General features: G+C 42.3%; 1 protein-coding gene across 3 annotated transcripts in view; it reads right to left on the reverse strand.

Annotated features, from left to right (window-relative positions):
* The window catches only part of SLC6A6 (solute carrier family 6 member 6), a 57017-nt gene that overhangs the window by 13418 nt on the left and 16885 nt on the right, over positions 1-26714 (reverse strand). For all 3 annotated transcript variants that reach the window (XM_018068447.2, XM_018068446.2, XM_018068448.2), the window contains 8 exons: positions 20065-20304; positions 19347-19481; positions 17247-17481; positions 11285-11417; positions 7781-7915; positions 5755-5858; positions 5516-5640; positions 940-1052 (listed from right to left, as the gene is read on the reverse strand). In XM_018068447.2, the coding sequence (XP_017923936.1) occupies positions 940-1052; positions 5516-5640; positions 5755-5858; positions 7781-7915; positions 11285-11417; positions 17247-17481; positions 19347-19481; positions 20065-20304 (1220 nt within the window). The remainder of the gene's footprint in view (positions 1-939; positions 1053-5515; positions 5641-5754; positions 5859-7780; positions 7916-11284; positions 11418-17246; positions 17482-19346; positions 19482-20064; positions 20305-26714) is intronic.

Here is a 26714-nt window from a genome sequence, read left to right on the forward strand (position 1 = left end):
TTCATCCTTACAAATCCCTTTTTTTAAAAAAATGTTAATGACTTTCCATTTCAGTGCAGAAAAGTTTGAATTTTCAATATGCAGTTACTGCATAATCCCTGGTCACCCATGTTTCCTTGTAAGTGGACTATCTAGAGATGATTTACAGGTTCCTTGGCAGCACTTAGTCCAACATTCCTACAAGCAACCACTGGGAAAAATAACCTAACTTCTTGGACTGAACATTTTGATTTTTTCATGCTCACTGATTAATAGCAGTGTGTGCTTTCAAATTAGTACAAATGGAATATGAGATGCTTTCTGGCCTGTTTGGAGGTACTAAATACACACTGGTGACGTGAAAGTCAGCAGGATCCCACATTCCTCAGCACCTCCAAGCCCAAGGCCACCGAAAAAGGCTGTGGCTTTTTCTCTGACTGCTCATGAAGTCACCCTGTACAAAACATTTTGTGCTTTCTGTATCTCATGACAGCTTCACTTTTTTGGCACTTGGCAACTATCAAATCCTGTCTTTCTAGTGGTTATTAATTCTTAAGGTGCTTTACTGATGGTGTATACACACTGCAGGTAATCACAACAGCACAAAGTACTCTGTGGAACTGACTGCTGTAGACTTGCACGTTTTAAAATGATTAAGCTTTTCTTCAAAAGAAGAAAATACTGCACTGCAACTAAAATAGTGGTATTTTGTGGCCAGATGGGGACTGAAATTTAGGTTTAGGGAGTACTGGCCTAGTCTTGTGGACTCCGCTAACTCCTGATGAGAAAGACTTACTGAGCAACACCATCTTATGAATCAACATCCACAGATTCATCAAGTGCAGCCCCTCACTAAAAACCAGTACAGACAAATTCCTCTTAATTAATGCCTTAACTCAGCTTTTCTCAGTCAGCAGTGACAATACAATAAGCCACATATCCCTTACCCATCATACTAACCTGGCTATCCAGTCCAAGCAACAGAAGCATAATAAAAAAAAGGATTGCCCAAAAGGTGGGCAGTGGCATCATGGACACAGCTTTTGGATAGGCAATGAAGGCCAGGCCTGGACCTAGAGAAAGAGAAAATAGGGAAGGGGAAAGGGAAGGGAAGAGAAATAGTAAGTACCAGCTCTTTGGCAAAGGTAGCCACCCTCACATTCAGGAATGCCTGGTTCCGTTCAGATAAATCCAAACGCAGCTGGAAATACCAGAAGTGAAACAGTTTGGCTGTTTTATCTGAAATCGAAGCACGCATGACTACAGCAGAAACCACAGGCAAACCCCCGAGGCCATTGCTAACAGATCACCAGTTTTAACATCTGTCTCAAACATGCCAATAATGGAGGTGGTCTACATCTGCCCTGCACAGGACAGTGTTGGGGGCAGGGGAGAGAAGGGGTGACCCAAGGGAATGGCAGAATCCCACTGCTAGCCCACATGGTCATGATGAAGATGATGGTGATGAAACTCTTTTGCATGCAGGGAAGGGGACTCTGCTGCAAACATTCCCCGGGATCTTCACTAATGCAACCGCTGCCTACTCTCTGTATGCAACCTCCAAACCCAGCATGGTTTTCTAAAGCAGGGTTTGCACTCCAGGAGTTTGCTCCTTTGCTTCTGCAAACCCTCACTGCTGCACTGATTAGGCTACTCCTAATTATATCAACTGGGGCTCCTGAAAAAATGCTTCCTGCTGTTGGGAACTGCTGGGGTGTAAAATCACTCTGTATAAAATTGCTTCCCCATGTTGTCACATCATCTGCCCCTATCCAGCCAGCCTACACGGTCCTGCCACGGTGACACTGAGTATGACCAACACCAGCCCCAGCTGCAGGATGGATTCTAGCAGTCTTGGAGCACCAGTGGGGCTGGGACTAAGTGCTGGGCTTCTCTGCTCTGGAAAACAAAGCATTGTGTGCCAGGGCTCCTCTCTAGGCTGGGTCTGGTCTGTGCTCTGCACCAGACGGGATCTCACTCACACCCACACACGGAGCTCTCGCACGCTCATCTCCAGAGGCACTCCCACCTGGAGCCAGGTGCTGTTGCTTATGGGAGCTTTTGTGAAGAGGGAGAAGGCCCTCCACAAGTGGGAGACAGGAACACTGGCAGCCTGGCATTTACAGCAGGCTCTCAGAGGGGACGGAGAAATTTGGTGAGGCTGACAAAAAATTCTGAGGGCAGATTTAAATTCAGATTAAACCCAGGAATGCCTGGCTTGTCTGCTTGTTTACTTTAAGGAGCCTTCAAAATCCTGGAAAATGCCAGTTATCAAGTGTACTCATGTCATTTTCAATGGAAAAGGGATTTTTTTTTTTTGAACTGCTGCATTGCAGGGCCAAAAAAATCTTATCTCTGATCTGTAAAAAAAAAAAAAAAATTGCTAACGCTGCTCTTCCTAACTCCCACTTTTCCTTTCCAACAAGAAAGACAGAAAAAGAAGCAAGAGAAAGAGGTAAAAAAAGATGACTTTTTTTTCAAACTAAAGAAAACTTTAAGTCACTGAAAATATTTGAACAGAAATAAATACAAATTAGCCAACAATCAAGCAACTAATTTTATTTAAAATGAAACGCAACTAAGATTTTATACGACAGAAGATACCAAAAAATTGGTGAATGTCTCAAATTTTGGGGGGCTTTGCTTTTTTCCCCCTTAACTCAGTGGATACAGCAGATCTTCCCTGAGGGAGAACTGCTACCAGATGGCATTTGCAGCTGATCTGTGCAATTGATGAGACAGATGTAAAACTGCTCTCCTCAAAACTTGCTCAATTCTGTATGCTTTGGCCAGTGAAACTGTTCTTGCACTGTGATACCAACTAATACAAAGTGCCCTAAGCCCTGTCTAGTTTTGATTTTCCTTTGAAACTAAGTGTTGAAGTATAAAAAGAAAAGTCCATGTGAAAGAAAATGTTCCTGGCAACCCTTCAACTGAAACATAAATAATCTAAAAATTGTATTTAATTTGAAACTCTGTTCTTTGGAAGGGTGTTTTGCAAAAGTGAAGCACTTGTGGCTGCTATTAAAAGCTGGTGAGGACTGCCACGATCCCAGCCCACACCCTGGCCCTTTGCCATGGAGTGCTGTGGCATGGCTGGAGAGCTGCAGAGGCAGAGACCAGGCAGGCATCAGGAAAGCCAAGGCACTATAGTCAGACCTGTTTAATCTGAATTTGTTTGCAAATGGAATTTAAAAAAAGAAAAAAAAAAGCAAATTTTTTTGCTGGTTTAACCCTGCTACAAATAGCATGGGTGGTAGAGTATTTCTTCCAGCCAAAGAGAGGCTGCACAGATTAGACAGGACTCACTATGATTTTGTTGAGCCTCCACTGCTTTCCTTTCTCACCTTAAAATAATTTCAGAAAAAAAAAGAAAAAAGCTATTCATTAAAAATCTTTTTTCACGGAGAAGCCAGAGGAGTCTAAGTTAACTGTTGTGTAAACCCACTAAAGGCAGTGAAGGCCAGCAGTGACCAGTGCTTTCAGCAGGAGCCAGACCTGGCTGACAAGTGTGTCCCTGGGACACGGCACCAAGGCTGAACTTGGCAGCAGTAAAAAATGTGGCCATGAGATTCTGCTGTCAGCAAATTTGTTGATGTTCCCGTGGCTTGCAGGAGGGCAAACAAGGAAACAAGTGGTGCCATGGATAGGGCAGGAGGGATTTAACTCCCTGGGGGGAGAAGGAGGTCTGTGGACACCATCCTCCCCCGAGTGCTACAGCCAAGTGGCAGTGCCTCTGCTCGCCTTTTTCCTGACCCAGGGGAGCAGTTCTGACCTTGCATCATAAGAAACCAAAAAAAGGCAAGGCCAGAAAAGACAGGCTCAAGTGCCTGCTGGATGCTTCTGAGCTAAGAAGCAGCACTGAGGTAGCAGCAGCAACAAGAGCTTCCCTCACAGCCCCATGTGGGTCCAGGGACACTCATCCCAGGGGGACCAAGTGTCTTCAGTAGCTCTGCAAGAAATCAGAAGCCAAATCTGGAAGCTAATCAGTGCCCCTGTTGTATAAAATTCCTCCTTTAAAAAAATGCTTTTTGAGCTGTTGAAAAAATGCTATGTAAACATTTTGTTAGTTAATTTGTGTTTAAATGTTTTTTTAGCAATCCAGTGTTACTATAGAATTATTTAATTTTAAAAATGTCAAGTGCTGCCACTATCAGAGATTTAATAATAAAAACTAGAATAAATATTGACCAGATAAAAACCTAATGTGCAAATACTTAAAATACTACTCTTGGAATTGATCCACCTACATACAAAAAAAAAAATAATGGGGCTATTTATGATTCATTCAATAGGATTATTCCCTTGCTTCCTGTTTCCAAACAAAGCAATCAACCTCCGATCAAAATAAGCATTAAGGCCAAGACTGTTAACTAATTGCACTTGCAAGAGGTCTGCCAATTGCAGCCACCCAAGAATCCAGCGGTGCCATCAATGTCATTAGTTTTTCATTAGCCCTTGTGAAGTATTTTTCTAAAAGACTTAACTCCCAGAGCCATGTGATTAGAAGATATATTGACTTTTTCATTTTAATAGCATGTTTGCAGAGGAAAGCTTTCAAATACTATGCATGTGAATTAAAAGTGCTCAAAAAAAAATCAGAAAGAAATGTCAAAAGTGCACTCAGGTGACATTGTTATTACTTGAATCTGATTAGGTTTAAGCCTCACGGCTGCCAAGGCCTGATTCATTATTTTTCCATGGTAATTCCCATCTAATCTGTCTGTTCTACATGAAGACACATGGTTACACCTGCCTTCATGGACAAGAAATGCACAGAGGAAAAAATATCATCTGTTTTGTTTGAAATACAGTCACATGCTATGAGGATTTGGCCTTCTTCATCTGCAGTGCATGGCTGAATGTTAATGGGAAGAACCCTTCTGAAATAAGGGAGGAACCTAAGTGTACATCCAGTTTCAAAATGGACTTCTGACAGTTCTGTCAACCTCACCCTGAAACTACAGAGGACAAATGCAGGATTGCAACAGCTGAAGTTCCTGTGGATGAAATGGTCCACAAAACCCTAGAGATGGAGTTCTCCAATTTCTCTTGCCTTTCAGTGAGACTTGGGAATACATGCCTGTATGACCCTTCAAAAGGCCAAGGTACTAATTCTACTCTAGTGCTGCAAGTAAGCAAAACTAAGCTATGAAAAATATATAAGCACTGGCAATTTGCATTGGAATGAAAATAAAGGTAGTCTGAAAAGAAGGATGGAACAAACTCTCGAGTCAGTGACATTCTGGACCCTAGATAATGGTGTAGTTAACTCTGATCTCAACTCCCATGGGTTAGCACACTCTAGGAAATGTGTTCGCTGCCCTGTTAATCAAGACAGAGTAAACAGTATAACCCCGGCTAACCCTCACTGCTCTAGATGGAAGCCCAAATCAACAACGTGCTTATTTTTTCTGGAGATTATGGGAAATCTTGTTCTATTTTATTGCTTAGATGTTAGCTGATTGAGTCTGCAGAACTTTGCTCACACGCTAGGCGGCAGTGCCCACCACCACTGCCACCAACACCATCGTACCTGACTCTGCCACATCAGCAATGTTCACCCCTTGCTCTTGTGCCATGAAGCCCAGGACGGAAAAAATTGCGAAGCCAGACACAAAACTGGTACCACTGTTCAGGCATCCCAGCAGCAAACAGTCCCTAAGTCACACATATGTCATGGAGCAAGTTAATTAAAAAAAAAATTAACCCATTGTCCCTACTTTATTTACATCATTTAGCTAAAACACTAAACCCCCTTAGATGGAAACTTGCCTATAGCAGTTGTATTTGTACTTGTTGTAGCTCCCCAGGGAAGTCATTGCTCCTAAGCAGATTGCATATGAGAAGAAGATTTGTGTCCCTGCATCTATCCAGACCTAAAGGGAAAGATGGAAATACTGTTATTACCAGCATCATTGCACTGCAACACTCCATGCAAATACACAGTTCAAACTAAGCAATATCAACAAAATAATTGCTTCCATTGAGGGTGAAAGCTACAGGATCGGGGAGACAGGGAAAGAGAACATCACATTTGCAAGTTTGGCTTTCACAGGGAAAAGAAAATTGTTAGCATCAGAGCCCAAAGGAACATAATCAATCTCTACAACAGTTCCTGTTTCCCCTCCCCAGAGATGCTCAGTATTTCTAGTTTCTTAGTCATTCAGCTGATCCTTCCTGTTGGCGCAACAATAAACGTGTTTCAGTGCAATAGGAAATGCAGAAGTATTTATAACATTGCTCATTTCTGTTGTAACTCATTTCAGTTAAGAGTAGGCTGGCAGATTCCTTAAACTGAGGATGTGAAAAGCTTGAGAAACAGGTTTGTGTATTTGGTTTGTTTATTTTTCTAGCTTTCTGGTTGTTTTTGTACCTGTTCAAATGCAAGATAAAAAGCCATAGGGGTGGGGGGAAAACAAGCAAAACACAATGCACTTTATAAGATACATATCTGATCTTGGTCTCATGATTCTTTGTCCCGATTACATTAAAAAAAAAACATATACAGAGTGAAATAACCATACACTATGAACTTCTTGGCTAGTAAATACTTAGAGAACTATCAAAATGTATCCTCTGAATCCCATCTGTTCTCCTCTTTCTGTTAATGCAAATCTGCAAACACCAGTAAAAACCACCCAGGAGTCTGAGTAAGTGAGAGTGAAGACTGAGGACCATTACCTTCTCCCTCCCACCTCTGCTTTCCAGGACCTTGCTGACTAGTGTCTCCTTGGAGTGATGTTTTTGCTAGACTGTGGGAGGGGGCCTGTCAGCTCACATCAATCTCTTCTCCATTATCAGCTGATACTCTGGTTAGGGCTAACAGTAGATCATAAAAGTGAGAGAGTCCCATAAAAGAAGATTAATTCGTAAAATACAACATCTCCTGTGAAAAAGGTGTCTTGTAAAAGAGGGCAAGACTAGAGAATGCACCTAATCTTCACAGTGTTTCTTTTCATTACCCTTTTTCTATTTCGGTTATTTAACTATCACTGGAGTTCTATTTTTACCAATTACTCAATAGAAAGAAATAGCAAAGACAGATGTTATTTCCTATCACTGCGACCAACATTTTGTTATTTTCAAAGATCCCTTGTTTTTGGTTTTTTGGAGGAGGGTATTGCTTTTTTTTTTCATTTCTCATGTGAACACTATTGGCTGAAATGATGCTGGTCTGCTCGAGTGTCCCACACTTGCACTCAGTCAGCACAGACAGGAATTTCTATCTATACAGTAAGAGTAAGCCTGGCTCCCACTAGCAAGGGGTAAGCAAATGGTAGTTCCTGTGCCTCAGAAAGCATTTTCTTCACCTTTCCATGGGTTTTCATTCTTCTATAATTCCATCCACCTCTCTCCCAATCTCCTCCTATTGAGCAGTGGGAGGTAAGTGACACTGGTACTCACAGTTGTCGCTTGTTGTTCCATCTGTGAAGTTCATGTGTCTCTCCTTTGAAACTAAAGACTATCCTCATTAAAAAAATGCATCTCCCTTACCTTACCAACAAGAAAGCTGAGATTGTATAACGGGACAGAGTCTACAGCCTCAGAGTCCTTTGACACAAAAAAAATACACACGCATACACACACATACATACACATGGAAAGATGCATTAACACATTTAACAGTGACCTTCTCAAGCAGATCTCTGGAAAATATAACCCAGCATTAGTGTTCATGCTATATTTGGACCTCTAAAGACCATGGAAAAAAGTCTACTGCCATTACATCACCACCGTCACCCTCCACCATCCCCCTTTGCGTAGGAAATTGTCCCGCTCCCTGCTCCTGGTTCTGTACCTGTGGGTCAGCTAACCGTGAGATATCAGGGTAAAGATAAAACTTGATGCCTTCTGCAGCTCCAGGCAGGGTCACGCCACGGATGAGTAGAACAAGGAGCATGATGAATGGGAAGGTGGCAGTGATGTACACTACCTGGAAATAAAGAAAAAGAAAAAAACCCCGAAAGTATGGTTAGCCTGGGGCAGCCAAAGCTACACCTCCAAAACCAAGAGAGCTCTAATGAGGAAAATTCAAAGCCCCCTCATATCTAAAAAGGACCCAACCTGAGTTTCTGCATGTACTTTTAATGTTTTTTACCACTTTACTGCCTTAGGCCTAAAGGCAACACACGAACACCTCCAGAGCCCCCCAGTCAGTGGTCATGTCACTCAGGTAGAGGACAAGCACAATTTTATACAACTCATGACTTTTGTTCACATTCTGCCTTTGCCCTGTTTGTCCTCCTCACATGACAAGTGCACCTCTGCCAGGGAAGTGAAGAGGTTTCCTCACTGAGGGTGCCTGAAACATTACCTCATTCTTTATTGGAACTTTAAAACTTACAAACCGCAACCTGTTTCGCAAGCTCTGCTGCTACCTCTGACCTTGCTGTGTGGCCCCACTACTGCTCCTACAGGCAACTTCACCAGAGATTAAGGCAATTTAGTCCATGCTCCCATGTCTCCCTTCCCATCATCTTGAACACAAGAGGCCCTTCAGGTTGGCATCAGCCTCAACAGCAGTAATTTCCAGTCCCATAACTTCATCTTGCCCTTGCTGCCTATTCAGCAACATCATTATTGGAAACTAAGGCTCTATTCATCCAGTTTGAGAATATGTCTTCATTATCTTTAACCTCTATTCCCACTCTCTTTGAATAACAGCCTACTTCTTCTCTTCTTGTTATCTCCTCATTCATTTGATGAAAGAGTCCTTTGCTTTCATCTCCAGCACGAGGGTTAATTGAGCTTGCATTTGGACAGTTCTATCTTTAGACCCACACTTTTTGACCTCTAACATTTTGCTTTCTTTGCTCATCAGTGCTTTCTCTCATTTTTTATATAACCACTGTGTTACAGTCAAGAATCACTACTGTCCAAGAAAGGACATTTTTCTTGGAGTCAAGATGATTCCCCCAGGTAATTACAGTTTGCTGCCACGAGTTAGAATGCATTTTTGTTTTCCAGAATTTGCTTAACTACTGCAAAGCTCCCGAGATGCTCCATTTTTCTTCTTAAGTGTGTCCTCTGAGAATAACAAGGAGAACTCAAAGCCTGCATTGCCATAATAATTCACAGAGCTGGACTGATTTCATAGAATGAAAGGAAATCTTTTCATACATGTCCTTTTTAATTCTATCCCTGAATTTTCTGTATATTTTCCACTGACAAAGAATATGCATTACACATTAGCCTAGTTTCACCGAAACCAGAAGATAAAAAGGGGGATTTCTGCACTTTCTGATTTTTTCTAACATAAATCAGGCCTATGAAAAGTCAAAGTTTTCTTCCAAAAATATATGCCTTGACATATTTTCAGGAATGGAGTAAACAACACTCACAGAGAGGCCTTTGCATTGTGGGTAGAGATTCTCTTGCAATGCCGCAGGAATTTTTAAGATCAAGCATTTTATCCAAAGCATAAGCACAACTATTATTTTTCACCATGATTTCATGTTTACTTGTCCAATCCTCTACTACAAGATTTAAAATCTACATCTTTCCCCCTGCCCTGCTCTCCAAAGAGCCATTAACACACTGGAAAGCAGGGAAGTGCTATAAACAACCATCTACTAAAGTAAACTTGACTTCTCAAATAATTCAAGTCCTCCATTAGAATTTACAGTTTACTTTTGTTTGACCCCAAAGTTAATGGAGTCAACCAGAGACTTTCCAATGGTTTTGTTGGGCTTTGGCTCCACACTCGCACGAGCTCAGACGCCACAGAGAGCGGGGAGTGAATTCCTACCAACTGCCTTGTTTTAGAAAAGAGACCATTTTGCAGGATTTCCAGAGAACACAGATTTTTATATAACTGATTTTAACAGACCTTTTTTCAACCTGTTATCCTCACAGGGACTGGAAGTAGTGTACCATAGGGAGCGTGGGATGTCTCTCTGTGCTACCATAACCTTTACTGAGCAGACACCAGGCTTGCCAAAGGTGCTAAAGAAATGTGTGCTTCCACTTGGCTGCTGTGGGACGTTTACTGCATTCACCTTTACTATAAAACTTACACAATCACCTCATGGGGTCACATCAATCAGAGGGAACAGAGAAGCAAACATTTTTTCCAACGTGTGCTTTAGAGGCGTGGAAGCTGTTTTTTGGGGCAAAGGTGGCAGGAATCCAGGGTAAGGCACTAGCCTTTTAAGAAGGCTTCAGGATAAAAATCACAGAAAGCAAGACATACTACAGTAAAGCAAGAAGTTTAATTAACAGTGGAACTGATAAGATCTGGTTTCCGATGGAGTTTTGTCTCCTGGTTGATTTTGCAGTATGCAACAAGCTAAAACTCTTAAATGAGGCTCTTTTTGCAGTTGGGGCACTTGCAATTTATCCTCCTGACTTCTCTAGGGACCAGTAAAAGATAAATTCACACTGTGTCCTTTTTCTCAGGAAGGGCACTAATGGGGTCAACTCCCTTCCACCTAGCTAAGAAGAAACATGGGGGAACTTGGTATCTTGAGATCCCTCTCCCTCTGTCAGACTTATCTAACACTGCCTCAAGCAACAGGTTTGAAAGCTATGAATCACACAAACACAATGGCTTCAAAAGCCTTTTCTCACGAAAATAGGTATAAAACCAAGGGGCAATAACATCATGCAAGGGCAATAACATCATGCTTCATGCTAAGTGACTGGCCAAGGTCTGCAATTTGTTTCTTCAACTGGAGCGGGATGAGGTTCAGGAATGATGTAACTGTTATCCTTTAAGGAAAACATGATTCTGAAGAGCACGCGATGGGACTAAAGCCACAGGCTATCGAGGATCTCTGTTAATGACGGTGCTTCTAAAGCAGTACCTAAGTTTAGTCTTCTGCGTCTACACACAGCTCTTCCATAAGCGAGCAGCATTTCAAAAATGCCATGCATCCAACAGCTTCCACTGACTTAGAACACCCCTACCACAGCTATGTTAACATCCCTCCCGCTGCACTGAGAATGAACTTGACTGGTGTGAGGACACAGACAGGCCAAGCAGCCTCCACCACAAGCCTAAGACCTTCCAGGTTCATGGCATGCATCAGTGGGACACTTGTCCTGTGAGAGGCAAAGTGGTACTCAAATCACATTTGTATCTGCCTCTTGATGCCATTCCAGTAATGGCTACTTGACTCACAGGCATTTTGGGCACTAGTGACGACTTTCAGATTGAAAGTTGAATCTGAATTTCCCTCTTATTCAGTACAAAAATACATATTTTTCCAGGAAATGGTGAATATCTTCAAGAACAGCATTACTTAGTATTCCTAACATCTGCTAACTGCAATGATTATAGAAAGGGTAAAAGAGGACTTACTTTCCCAGTGGATTTGACTCCTTTCCAAATGCAGAAGAAACATATCACCCAGACTAGGAGGAGACACAGTGCTAGATCCCACTTGATAATACCAATATCTTCAATTCCCGAGGACAAGCTCAGTACATTGCGCCTGAAAGGAAACAAAACAAGAGAGAGATGCAGGGGCTCAGCTTATGCAGACTCTGGTTGTGCTGGCTGAGAGCACAGGAGGGTGTGCAGGGTAGCTGATGCACAGGCAGATCTCTGACCTTGGAACACTGCTTGCTAAGTCAGTGTGGCTTATGTGAGAAAAGCTGTGCTTTGCAACCCTACATCTCCCCTATGCCTGTGGGACTCCTTTGTTCAATATATTCCACAACGTTTTAAAATTTAAGCTCTTTTTAGCAGCCTTTGACCACCTCAACATGAGATAAGAAAGTATTTGCTTCCTTGACGGTCCAAGACCACCTCAGCCCAGTGTCGCAACTCACCCCGGCCCTGAAGCCACCCAGCAGCAGAGCACACCATGTCTCCATCATGCACACTTGCAGCTGGCCTGTAGCCTCATGTTTCTCCTCCTTTTCAGTTCATTAGCAAGGCTGCCACAAGGAGGACAGGAAGAAGCAGCGCAGGGAACACTCACGCCCCGCAGCTTTGCAGGGTGAAGGCTGGAGCTATTATCTATTCTCCCCTTGGGGGCCCCCCACACAAACACTGCCTGGGTGCCACCACCTGCCCGCAGCACCCCCGACACGGGGTCTTGTTTAGCTACCACTAAATATTTGGGAAACTTTATTCTGTCACTTAGCTTAATAAATAAAAAGAAATTCCTAAGTTGTGTCTTAAGGGAACAACATCCGACCATCAAAATACTCTGGTCCTGAGGGGGAATACCCAGTTAGGCTTCTCTCTTCTGGAAATTGCCATGGCTTTTCATTAAATAGTGATTTAAAACTGTTTTTTTAAACTTGTTCTCACACACTGGACAGACATTGTTGTACTAACACTTGCTTCATTTGTCAAATACATAAGAAAGAACAAACTGTTTCTTACTGTTCATTGAGCAAAACTCCTTTGCAAATGAACCTTCTAAACTCTGAAGAATTTCTGCAAGGTGTTTTTCAGTCAAGGAGTAGTTTGACCTCAATTACAAGAAAAATGCTTTGCCCCAAGACTACAGAAGTGAATTTGCTACCTAAGAAATTGTTAATGTAGTTTTATTTTCAGGTAGCTAAAAAAATCAGGCACTTTCCTTCACCATAGTCATGGAGAGTAGAGCCCAGAACAGTCCAGCTGCTGCACCAGGGTCAGGCCCACGTGTGGTGTGCACAGCTTTGCGTGTGGATCCAGTACAAGACAAACCACTGTGGTTTGGTTTTCCTCTGAATTAAATTTTATTTTTTTTTTTTTGCTATTACCATGGAAATAATAGTAAATGAAGTCACCAATGGAAAATTTGCAATTAGTTTTTGGAAAAGCCCTGGATCGACCAGTTTAATGGGACTCAAACCCTCACCCATCTGTTTTTGCATCTCTGTTTGCCAAATTCACTTGGATTACCTGTGACTGTGTTCTCACACCAAATGCATTATTCTCTCTGAACGTATGTGTATTTTGTTATGGAAAAGGACTAATGGCACCAGACAGGGTAAGTCTGCCCTAATCAGCACAGCTATTCAACAGTTATGAGAAACCCCTTGGTAATGAATATTTGGCATAAAGTTGCAGTCCTGCTTCACCTGAACCTAAAGAAACAAAGTAAAAACCTGCTGTGCGAATACAAAAGAAGAAAATACATTTATAAGATGACAAAGTTCAGCTGCAATCTTCTGTGGCTTTTTTAAAAATAAATGGCAATTTTCCAATCGAAGTGGCAGTTCATATTAAAAAGGCAACCTATAGAGCTGGGTCTCAGGAAACTGCGAATAATTAACTGCAAATGCCTTTTGGAATAGGGAGCCCTACTAATGCATTCAGTTAAGACTTCTTTGCTTTTTATTAGGGAACTAAAAGCAAGTGGTCATTCTCTCCTAGAGTTTGCTCCAGGAATTCTTTCAAGATTTTTTGGAGGGCACCCCAGTGGGTTACTGAGAGCCAGATATCTTACTTTTCTATGGTGAGGCAGCAAGCACCCTAAGTGATGTGCTGGCTTTCTCTGTCCAGGGTAATCCTATCTCACAAAGACCAAATACCCCAAGGAATCCGCTCAAAATTACCAGGGGAGCCTCAGCATTAAATCTGTTCCATGAGTTCTAAACCAACATATTTTCACAGAAGGAGAACTCAACCCGGTTTTGTGACACCCTGTAAATTCAAGCTCAGGAAGGAGCACGAGCTGGGCTGTGCTGATACCTCTTTAGTTTTGTTATATAACCCACTGCTGCTGAGATTCAGCCAAGCCCACTCAACTACCTTCACACCATTTACGCATAGAGTTGTTATTAATTCTAATTTATAGTCCTGATGCTGTCATTAACTGTCACTCATATATAATCAATGGGACAACAGGCTGGGGCTGAGTTTGTTGTAAACATGAGCTCTTGACCCTTGTACATACACTAATATGCTCTACTGGTGTGCAATATGGAAACGTAATAGGAGCTGTAACTGTCTCTAGAATATAAACAAAAACAAAATGAAGAGAGTTATGCAACCCTTGAAGGATATTCCGGCTCATTAATCAAGTGAATGCAGACAGGACCTTTCGAACCAGGAAAGGTGAAGCACTCTTTCACATTGGATGGACAAGAATAATTAACCCTGAAGTAGTTGTAGAGAAGACTATTAAAAGGAGAATATGAAACAATTTTTAAAACTCTCAAGTTTGCCCTCAAAGGCAGAGACAGCTGCTCTAGATTTTGTTTAGTTTTTTGTGTTGCTCCTTTTAAGATTACATGCTGTTAGCATGTGATGGGCTTTCTTGGGATTTGGACGAATAAAGTCTGCTGATTACCAAATATTTATAAACACTTGGCCAGCACCAGACAATCAGAGGTTTTGTTCAACTATAATTACCCCATTACACTTATCCCTTATGTATTAATATGTGTGTAAGCCCTTAAGGTTCTGGACTTTAAAATAAAATCTTCAGAAATAAACCTGAAGCATGTGATACCAAGAGGTAAGTCTCCTAATATAAAGCCTGATTTGCTTAACCCCCTTTTATTGCTGCTCAAGTAAGCATGTGATTTGCACAGAACATTAATTTAAACGAACTGAAATGTCAGGCTGTACTATACATCCAGCCAGGCTGAGAAGTTCAACATGAAGAGGTTAATGCATCAATGTGGTCAATTATATCCTGGCAGCATTAGTTTTACAAAGCAATACTGATGAGGACACTATATAAATGTCCCACAATAAAAATGGCATTGGGTTTCAGAAACCAAATACTCACAAACCCCTGAATTAAACTGAAATTAATCGTGCCACAAAGCAGATGGATATCTTCAGTTAAAGACTAATTATTTACCTGTCCTTTCGATGTGGGTAGCTGGCTGGCAGCCAGCATTGTCTATGATGGCAAGCGACCTGAAAGTTCTTAAAATTATTTTTAATTTCAGAACTATAAAGAATAGTAGCATGGCTGGAAAAAAAATGGGGATATTAAATGCTTACACCATGTAAAAGTTATGCTACTTCGATTACAACAGTGCTGTGTGATCTCTGGCCTTACTTTAAGACACCAATAGTTATTTATGAAGAGAGAACAGCTATTTTTAATACTTCTCCAAGTGCCATGACTGCTGAAGGCAGCTCACTCTGTTAAGGACAGTTTTGCCCATGATGAAACAGTGAGTTATGGGCAGTATGTCTGTACTAGTAGGATTATGGAGTCAAACTCCTCCCTAGTGTGACTCCAGGGAAGAGTTCAGCTCACAATGTTTAAAATTGTTATTTGAGGACACAAGTTAAAGTGGCTGCAAAGTGCAAAGAGAGCACGAATCACTGAGCAACCTTTGCTCCAACTGTGCTACAGACACAGTGAGGGCATGATGGAGGAAAGGGAAGTGCTGTGAGGATCAAGGATTCATCATCCAAATCAAAGTCAGGCACCTGACTATATCAGGTTGTGGGTACAGGAGGATTTTGTTCAGTTTGCAGAGGAGTTTTCCAAAAACAACCTTTCTAATGAGACTTTCTCTTAGAGGAAAGTTAACTAAAAGCTCCACCTCTTACATGCTCCCCTGTGGGGACATTGTTTCCCCAGCCCATGGAGAGGCTGCCTTGCCATAACACCCTTCATTGCATACCTGCCATGTTGTTACCCATGGAGAGTTCTGGTGTTCCTCTGGAGCCCTCACTCTTTCTTTTACAATCCCCTTCCCCACTCCCAGCCCTATTCCTTTCTGCTATGGTATCTTCAGTCTCCAGAAGTGAACATGGGGCCCCAGGGAGACAACTCAGCCTGCAAATCTGTGCATTCCATGAAAAGAAACTTTTCAGAGTAGCAGGACAATCCTGTGGCCACTTCAGGAGGCTGCCAAGCTCGTGGCTGCCCCCAGGTGCAAGAGAACCTGTTGGTAAAATTACTGCACAAAACTGATGATGAACGCAGTGCTCTGGACATCCTGGGGAAGTAATTATTTCAGGAGCAATGCTGTGGACCTCTGCTTCCCCTGGAGGCCTTGAGGAGACCTTTGAACATCCTACCAAGCCATCCAGTCATTTGGATTCAAGGTCTTCAGTCCCCCAAAGACATTGTGGGAGTGTCCAACAGAGTAAGAGTTGCTTCCTCTTCTACTGCAATTTGCCTCAAGTTCCCCTAAAATACCCACAGGTACCATTTACTAAACATTTTCTGACTTTCTCCATATTTACAAGGGAGGAAGTCACCCGGGAAAAAACCTGTCCCTTAACATGGAAACACAGTTCTCACAATAAAAATGACTGCTCTTACAGCCTGAACCCCATCCCTCATACCAGCCACCAGTGCCTTTTGACAAACTGCTGATCCAAGATCCAATCTGCCCTTTGTATTTTGACTCTTGTGTTACAAATTTTAGCACAGTTCATAAGACTATTTTTTCTAAACCTAACGCATGCCAAATATCTTCAGCATGAACACCATTCCTGCTGGGGCTTTGGCTAATGCTTATTTTTAAAAATAGAGAAGTAGGTACAAGTTGATCAGGGACAAAACTGGACTTTAAACATGCTGAAAAAGCCAAGCTGGGCCAGAAACTAATTCTACTCTTAAGTAACTATATGAGCAAGCCCCCCCCCCAAAAAAAAATAAATTATTGCTAAGGTATTTGTAGATCATTTGGATTTAAGTTTCCCTACAGGTGTCTTCCTCTGCTGCTATGTTTTGACACTTATGTAAACACATAGACATTTGAGGTCATGCCTGTTCAGAGATCACGTTATGCAATATGATTTAAAACTTGAAAAATAAAAGAGAAATGAGAATAAGAAGCTTAGGACTGATGAAATTCAGGCATCTGGCAAACCAGTCTCCTCAGAGACTGCAGAGAAAAATGATGTAATGAAGATGACTTGAGAAACCTACAGTACAGGACAAACAAGGTTCACCACCTCTGTCAGATTTATTACTGAGCTCAAAGCCTTGCTGTATTATCAGACTGAGAAGTGTTATAGTTTCACAAAGTGTACTGCAAATGTTAACAGTTGGGGAAGAGGCAACCACAAAGGTGATGATTTGTCACTGTTTCCATAGTAACTTCTGCTATCAGGGCATCTGCAGTGACTTATTTCTGTTCTTCTGCTGCACTCAGAGAATCCCAGCCAAGAAGGAAACAAGTTTTCTTCCAAACCAGAAGCTGCACTGAGCTTTTAGGGCTCCCTGTATGCTCTAGGATGAAGACAGTTACACATCTAACACCTCCCTCCACCACTCCCAGACTTAAATCCAGAGCAATTTTCCTATCTAACACTCCCCGCTAGGCTTCCATAAAATCTCAGGCCCTGGCATGCCACCAAAGCTCGCCAAAGACACCACAAAGAGGGGGGTACTTACTCCCAGAACTCTGTGACAGGAGAGGTGAAGTTAGTGGCATTCAGTGATATCCAAAGTGTTTTGTTCTTCCTGAGAGTGTCTTCCACGCAGGTTGGCGTGTTCCACTTCTGGTGGCAGTGGGCCCATGGCAGGACGCTCTGGAACGACTGGAACAGGTAGTAGAGTCCCCAGGCCAGGATCACAATGTAGTACACATTCAGAAGGGACACAATCACTATGGAAGCATAACCAATTCCTGGCGAGAAGGAGAGAGAAAAGAAAAACATGCAGACGTGGACAGCTGCTTCTTCCTAGGGCACCTTGTGATCTCGTGGAGCTGCTGCTATTCCCACTGCATCATGGACTTGTATCCTGCTCTACCATACTCCTGATGGAAACTCAACTCAATCACACGTAAGCACTGACCCAGCACCATCTCTGTTACTCAAGGATGAGTTTCTGGCCATGTTTTGCTGACATTGAAGGGAGGTCTGCAGGATGTCTACCCAATGTAACACTAAACCAGCTATTTCAAGTTCTAGTAGAAGGAATTCAAGGCATCATGCTTTGCTCATCTGGGATTTACGCCATCTCACTTAGGTGCCTACGTGGGCAACCTTATTCTTGTCACACTGTCCCCCAAACAGCTTCCTTGGCAGCAGCTCAGCTGGGCAGCCCCTGCACTACTCAGTTATGTACTGGCTGGGCTCAGTCTGTGTGCAAAAAAACCCCCCAAAAACAAAGACAGTCCTTGAATGAGTTAACAAGGAAAATTTTGAAGGAATCAATGGGAAAGCCATTGTTTCTGCCCCAATTTCACTTGTGTAAAGGGAAGCATTGTATTTGTGGCTCTTAACTGGATCAATCTCTGCTTACAAAGTTCGCCACTTACAGGCAAAAAAAAAAGGATTTCCTTAAAAAACTTAGAGCAGTCTCTTACAAGAACCTATGAGGTTCCTTTTCACATCACTCTGACAGCTATTCCAGCACTTGGGATACCTGCCTCCTAGTTTACAGTTTAAAACCTTGTGGTAGCAGGAGTCTTTACCACCAGAGATTATTTTTATGCCAGGTGGAAACAAGCAAAGCAAGTGCTATTTATTCTGCACATTTGCATTTCCTTCAGGATATACAGCTAGTCACATTAGCTACACTTTCTCTTTATGGATGCCTGGGAGATTGCTATTTAAATAAGGAACATTCCCTCCTCTTAAAAAAAAAAAAAGGCTTCATAACAGTGGGAGGAGGAGGAATAAAATTAAGCTAAAGAAGCACAATTACATCAGCTTCAGCAGTGTTCTGACTACTAGGTGGGAGTGTGAGCCCCAGAGAAAACCTCCACTTCTGCCTGGGGTGAAATAAGGGGAGAGAGATGCCTGGAACAGCAACAGTGGCAGAACTAAAGATACACCAGTGCCCACTCTTTCCAAACGGGATTTGAACGGTGCCACATGTTTAGTGTAGTCACTCCAAAGGATTCTGCCTGTGCTGTCCGACTGCAAAGGGCAATCTACACATAAGATAGGCATCCTTGCTCATTCTTCTAATCTGTCTTTCATTTTTCATTCTAGTTTACTTCCAGAGTAGCCTCTGTATTGCTCCCGTGAGTGGTGAGTCAGGCAAAGGTCCTTTGGTAACAACACTCCTGTTTGCCAGGAGCTGCTCAGTTATGACTAAAGTCCTTTTCCAAAAATGCAGTCCAGGTTTTGGCTGCATCAGTAGCAGAGGGATGATGTCAATGATCAGCTTTCATATGGCAGGGGGATTTTGATTTCCAGACCAAAATAACATTTCAAAGACGGTTTCATTAATGCCATCCAGCTTTCCAAGGCAACACTTTCTCTGACACCTGTAAACAAAATGTGCAATTGCCTTTAAAAGGCATAATATGCAATTTCTTTCTTGCTTACCGGCAGTTCTGCCAGTTAACAACATGATAGCATCAAAATCAATATCTCACTTTGTCCTTCAGACTCTCTGACTTCTACCTTTCCAGGAACCAATATCATACCCTAAATTACAAGAGCAAATAACTGAATTAATGGACATGAGGGGAATGGTGTAGTTACATATGGTCTACATAGGTTCTTTAAGCAGCAAAGCACGATAAGATGTACTAACCAGTGAAAATAGGGCAGATCTTTTCCCAGCATGTAATTCCACCTTCAGAGGTATACTGTCCTAGCACCACCTCCAGGAAAAACACAGGAAGACCTCCCCCAAACAGGAAAATGAAATAAGGTATAAGAAATGCACCTGTTGAGAAAATACAATAGCACAAAGTTGAGATGAAGTGAGTGAACTTACAGAAGGTCATCTAAAAAGTGGGAACAGGCATATATAAACAAAGAAACATACTTGATACTTTATTACCATTATACAATAATTTTATTCTGGGGTATTTTTGCTCATATTCTCTGCAAAAAGAATGGGTATTTGTTGGAAAGGGCATTTTCTTACCTCTTTAAAGTGAAAATCTGCAATAACAATGGCAGATTGTTAGGCACCAAACGGTTTCACGTGGCTCAGAATGTTCTTACTCTGAAATCCCCTGGTCTGAAATCCTACTGGTCTATATTGATAGCCTATCTTTTGGTTAAAACTCAGACTCAGTTGCAGCAGAAAAGGTTCATTAGTACAATATTTTAAATTGCTGTTGTTTTTCCCTTATGAAGTTTTAATAAAAACTATCAAGTAATAAAACAATCTCTCCTGAAGACCGGTAAGGAAGGCAGAAACCAGGTGTACAAGTATTCTTACTAAAAACTGGATGAAGGCACAGAAAAACAGCAAGCACAAGGCAGACAGATTGATTCCTGAGACCAAAATAAATACTCACCTCCGCCATTTTTGTAGCAGAGATACGGAAACCGCCAGACATTGCCTAAACCAATAAATCCACCTGCCACGGACAGCAGAAAGTCAATCTTGCTCGCCCACTTCTCCCGCTGGGGCGGTTTCCCTTCTGCCTCATCCTCAGGCCGTGTTCCCGGGCTCTTGCCGGGGGAAGGTTTGAGGATGTCCTTGTGGAAATCTTTCAAGCACTGAAGCTTTTCCTTTGTTGCCATATTTCTGCTTTCTACACAGAAAAAGAAGAAAAAAAAAGGAGGGGTGTGTTTATTAAACAGTCTTTTCCAGCAGAGCTCTCTTAACACTGTGAGAACTGTTTAGACAAACTCATTCAAAAAAAAACAGTGTTGTTTATCAAGCTGATGTAGGAAAATACATCTGATGCCTTCACTGACCAGGAGAGACAAACCACCCCTGAATTCTGGGGTCACCTCTTTGCTGCCAATGAAGTGCAGAGGACAGCAAAGCTTTGACACCACTTGCTGCTGCAGGGAAAAGGTGTTCCAACACTGCCCACTGCAGAAGCATCAGTACAAAGAATTACTGAGCAAGTGTCTCATGCTACTTCCATGACCAAAGTAAGGTACAAATCACTGCATCTGATTCCTTCTCAAACATTTACATGAAATAAAGCAGAACAGTAAATCTCACCTTTCCAGATAAAACCCATTCTTCTATTTCCCAATAACCCAAGCGGTCCTGTATCATTTACTGCCTGCCATTTCCATTCCCTGAAGTACTATAAAGCTTTCAGAAAACTATACATTCATAAAAACTGGAATGGAAAGCCATTTGTTCCAATAATCCTGCAGGAACTGAAGGAATCTTTGCAGTTTATTCCACTTTCATAACTGCACTGTTTTCCCTTGACATCAATAAAGGGACAAAAACAAGCCTTTATATTCAATTATTGTGTTACACACACCTATGCAACTGAATAGTTTGCCAAGGATGATGACTCCTTAGTTAATTGAAAAGTCAGTGGCATGAGTCATACCAAATCATAGCTGGATTTATAATTTATATATGTAATTTATGATCAAAATAACAGAAAGAATTATTCTAACAAGTGCCTTTTTATGCAGGATTTTCTAATGAAAACAATTTAGGAATAACTTGTAGCTTTTATGTTAACTCAGATCTCAGACATACGAGGCCAATTCATTCCCCACATAACTCAAGTGACATTATCTGGATCTGACCAGTTACTTTTGCATAGTGTTTTATACTGAAATTTTCACCTGAACCAGGCAAACCAGCAAGTTTATTCCAGACCACAACCATTCCCTGCTTGTACATGTCATTAGGAGTGTACAGTCATAAAAAAATTGTGCTACAGATTATCCTGTTTGATAGCTGCAAGGTCCCTCGTACCTGCGTGCTGGTTTTGATCTCTAACCTGATTTATCTTGTGGCAGTGACCTGAAGCTTGAGTTGACATTAGCTCTGCAGGAAGTTTTTAATCCAGACATGATTCTGAGATAGATATGCATCATGGTGCTCGTAAATCTTTCCATCCACCACGGAAAGTTTCAGAAGGCTACACTGTCACATCCCACGGCAGCTCGATACTCGCCCCACTGGCATATTGGTGGCCTCTGCAAAGCAGGCAAATTGCCTATCAGGCCATGATCTATAAAGGGACTTTAATCTCCACAGTGTTAATCATTATGACTTTCTACTGGTTTTTAAACAAGGCCACTGGTGAGTGCACAGAGGTGACACGAGCATTGCAATACCTCGTGGTCAACAGCAGAGAGAGCTCACAGGAGGAGAAAGTGAATCCCAGGGAGATGGACCATCGCCACCCACTGCAGGGGGATGAGGGCAGGACACATATTCCTCTAAAATATCTCCTGTTGGTCACTGTTAGAGACATGGTATGAGATAAAGTAGTGCAGTAACTGAATAAAAATGGTAGGGCCAGCTCTATAACAGCCTTTAGTTGGGACTTAATTCACAATAGCTAACTTGAGTTGTAGTATCACGAATGGAGAGTAATGAAGGTGGCTCTGAGAGGAATTCACAGCAGCCTTAACCTCCCCAAGACATCTGCATCTCACTCCAAGCCCCACACAGGCACTACCCTGCATAATCCCCTGGAGTCATCTCTTGAGGGAGGAAAAAAAAAGCGTATGCAACTGCTTTTCTTCAAAGAGGTACCTACAAGGTGGCTGATGTCCTGCTCTCACTGCAACAGCTACCAGGCATGGAGAAAGCACAATTCCACTTCCTTTTGCTATTTGAATCCCTATCTTTCATCTTGGATGTCATAACCATCAGGCAACAGGCTATTCTGAGCTGAAGAATGGAGGGCATTCGGACCATCTCATGGAAGCTGTTCTTCATGGGGGTTGTTGAAACACTCATCAACAGGAGAAGAAAGTGTGTAAAAGAGAGAGTGTCTCACCTAGTGTTTAGTGTATACTCTTGTTTTACACACAACTTCTTGGTGAACTGCTGGGACAGCCCTAAACCTGCTTAACAGGGCACAGAGACATATAGATTCATAGATCTCTGTGGGATTAGGTTTGAAATAAGAGCTTAACTGCTCCCCATGGGGACTGATACTGGAAATACTCCGAAAGAGAACACTGGGAACACAGGCTCCCCTTATGTCAAAAAAACCTAAGGGGACCTACAGCATTAGCCACCTCAAAGATTAAAAACTCTTCAGGATTGCAATTTTTTGCAATCTACTTTTATCTTGTGACAGAGTTCTTTATTTTTCTGCCAGCTCTAATCCTCTTGCCTGCGGATTTACTTTGACCCAGGTGTTAGTTCTACCCAGAGTCTGCAAGGCTGACCAGTCGATTGCATTCTGTAAACCCTGACTCTCCCTGGGACAAGGTGATTGCCCTGTGGTTTGTCCCAATTACTTGCACACACAGAGTGAAATGCTGCCTTTCCAGACTCCTTCTTAGTAACCGAGTGGAACTGCATTTTAAAAAAGGGATTTGTAATTTGTCTCAAGATACCCCAAATTAATGGCTGTGCTTGAAAAACCTCATTAGTGAGCAATTAGTTTACCTTAGCTGGAGTGTGAAGATGGATCATGATCTTTCCCTTAGCCCAAGAGCACAAACCCTCACGGTTACAGTTGCTTTCTGGGGTGGCTGTTTCACCTTACGGGTGCCAGGAGATGGACCACCACAACTATGGTGGAAGTCACCAGCTCTCAATAGCGGGGCACAGCACAATATCCAATGCCTGCACAAAATTAGTAACAGCCCAGTTTACTGTGTTTAGACTTGCTAAAATCCCAATTGTGTTTCGAGGGCCGGCAGCTGTGGCTGGCAGGCACGTACCGTCCACCAGTACCACAGGGACCGTCGCTAAGCGGCCACCTGGGACTGTGGTCCCAGCCCATGTCACGTTCAAGGGATGTCGGATTTATCCCCCTTTGCTGCCAACCATTGGTGTCCACCCAGCCATTCCCAATTACAGGAACTGTCTACAAAGGCTGCAAGGGTGGGGGGTACAGGCGATTCTCCTTGGTGAAGAAAAGCCAAGAAAATCAAGTTTGTTTAGTGAAAGGCATTGTCTTTTTCCTTAATGGGGTTGGAGTTTCATTTCCTTTAGTTATGTCCCACTGGGTGAGGTTAAAATGGCTCTTGAAGGAAATAGTCTGACAGAGATGCTGAAACAATATGTTGTCACCGCCCAGGTCAGAACCAGAGAATAATAGGTTATTTTTACTGTATCACTTAGTGTGGATGGTATCCGAGATCTAAGTCCATCAGATTACCCCAAGGAAATATATTGTAAAAAAATGCTCTTACAACCAGAGAGTCCAAAAGGAGTGATGCAAGTCTGAGGCATATGTTTGCCTCCCAGAGACACACGTCTGCCTTCCAGGAGCCACATCTGCCTGTGAGAGTACCCCCTCCAGGAAGCTTCAGACGGCCCCAGGAAGCTCTGGCTTCATCTGATGAACTTAATATGGATAAACAGAAAGCAGCAGTCAAGCCTGCTATTTACAGTGTGCCAGGCTGAGCACAATCACACTGCAAGAGCCTGATCTGAAAGCAAGGGGAGAAAGGATACAGACTGGGCCAGGCCCAGAATCTGCTCTCACGTACACTGGTACAAACCCACGCTAGCAGAGGATGGAGTTACCGATTGTCAAACTGATGCTGGTAAAATATGGAAAAAACACAACAAGGGAGTCTGCATGGGTGCACTGTGCTTCTCAAGCATCTGCTCACCTGTGCTGCCAGGAGCACCTCAGGGGTGCCTCTCCTTCCACAGCAGAATCTGCGAGTGCCCCTTGCTCAAATTTCCTTAGATGAAATACCCTGCACTAACCCAAGCCCTTCTGCCACCCCCTATGACTGACCAGTCCTTGGTGCACAGCTGAAAATACCAAAAGACCAGCCATAAGTGGAGAGCTTTCACGGCCAAGTCGGCTTGGGGCATCCCCTGGGCTGCAGAAATCAGATCTTCACACGTACAGCCTACATCTCAAATAACCCATACCCTTTAGAAAAATATTGGCATTGAAATGTAATCCTTCATAACATGCAAAAAAATGAGGGGTAGGGGAAGGGGGAGGCACTGGACAGAGGGGTCAGACGGTGAGTGATGCAGGTGGGGAAAGGCACCAGCATGGCCAGGACCTGCTGGTTGTCAGAACAGACACAACTCACATTACTACTGAACCACTGATTTTTTTTGAGAGACAACTCACAGATTACACATCTGAAAATACACTGTGATCAGTTTCTGCTTTGGGATTACAGTAATGATCAGCTCCAAGCTTCTTACAGCCGGAGACAAGCGACCAACGCACGTCAAAACCTTCCAGGAAGAGCCTTGAGGATAAATCCATCATGGATACTACCTCATTTAATACTCTTTAAAAACTGAGTCTTCCAAACAGTGGTTTTCCAAATGTTGATGGAAATGGGAAAGTCAAAGTGTGCCTGTACACACAGATATACGTGTGTAAATATTTAGGCATGCTAAAATGCATGCCCTATCTTGCATCTGAACATCAGAAACCACAGCAAAGCAGACACTTCTCTTTTGGTCAGTTCATATAAACTTTGTCCAAAGATTCAACATACTGAAGTGGTGACTAGCATGCTAACTGAACATTTTTTTTTTCTAGCTTCTTCTGTTAGAAAACTAAAAGCACAATACATATCCAGAGTACCTCTGACCTTGATGGGAATGCTGCCTGAGGAATGTCCCTATGGCTGTCCTGTATGGACTATTTTTGCAGTGTGATACGTACCACCACTACTTTTGCTTGCAAGGAACCTTCTCTACTAGAGTTCAGCCTGTGCAGACTGTATGTCTTGAACTTCTCAGTGCTCTTTCCTACTCTTCTGCCTCAATGACTTTTGAGAGACATCAGTTTACCACATTATAATTAATTTTGCTAACCCTGCTCAAGTTCACTGCCTCTTTAGATATTATCATCTCTCTTATTTTTCTGTCATTTTTTGTTTTGTATCTTGCAAAGTGAAGTCAACCTCCCTTTAAAAACTGAACTTTCCTAGATCTGCCAATCTACCCATGGATTGGTTCTTTTTCAAATTATTATTATTTTACATTCATATTCATGAATATTTCAAAATTAGCTGCCCTGATTGCTGGATCAGAGCTGCTCTTCAAATAAACAGCTTTCACTCTCATTGAGAGCAATGGAAAAGCTGCTATTGATTTCAACAGTAGTAGGATCAGGTCCCAAATAAAACTGCATTTATTATGTTTGGCTCATTTCCTGGGATTACTTGGAACTTTGAAAGCTGTAATTCTTGATGCTGACAGCTCTCCCTCCCTCCCGGAGCAGTGTGGTTAAGCCAATCGATACATGATTAAAATAAACAGCCCCTTGATCAAACTTACGGCTTTAGTGCAAGTCTTTCTGCTCTGCAGGAGAAAAAGCCTTTATGTTTGGCCGCCCTCAAGGCCACACCAATACCCAAAGAGCACCTGACTTCACTTATTGTCCTTAACTCATATCCAAGTTCGTTCTGCTTCATTGAACAAGATACCTACATTTTCTGAAAATAATACGGCTCCCTTTACTGCACACACTGCCTCTCTTCTTCTTGAAAGTGCCTCTAAAATTTCCCTGAATTACAGCTCACTGTTCTGTTTTTAATGGACTCCTCTTTTTCTGATTACGTTTCCCTGGGTATAGGTGGTTATTTAAACACCTATCCATTTTTGCTTTCTTCTTTCTCAGTTTTCCCTTCAACTTTCTTCATCTCTCCTTCTCACTCCTTCATCATTCCCTTTTCTTTCACTATGACGCTTTTTTTAGTCTTCTAAGATTGACTGGAAAATCTGCTATTGAAAATTTTCTAAGAGCAAAATGCACTTCTTTATAACGCTGGAGTCTACTCTGAAAGGAAAGCCCAGGGCTTAATGCAATTTCTTTTTCATCAGTTGTGGTCTGGACAAAAGATATCTTTTTTCCCTACATGCTTTTTTCTTGCTGGTGTTTCCATTCTCTTCAAACAGGCACCATGTCACAGCACTGAGCTGTTATAAAATCCTGCATCTTTGCTCAGATTTCAGCAGCAGAAAATCTGCAGTCACGTAATACTCTAGATGCTCATTTTGTTCTACTTATTTATGTCAAAGAACAAAGCAGTTAGAACTAAACCCAGAACAGGAGGAAAT

The sequence above is a fragment of the Manacus vitellinus genome, unplaced genomic scaffold, assembly GCF_001715985.3.
Source record: "Manacus vitellinus isolate BGI_N305 unplaced genomic scaffold, ASM171598v3 scaffold_14_pilon, whole genome shotgun sequence".
Taxonomy (NCBI): Eukaryota; Metazoa; Chordata; class Aves; order Passeriformes; family Pipridae; genus Manacus; species Manacus vitellinus.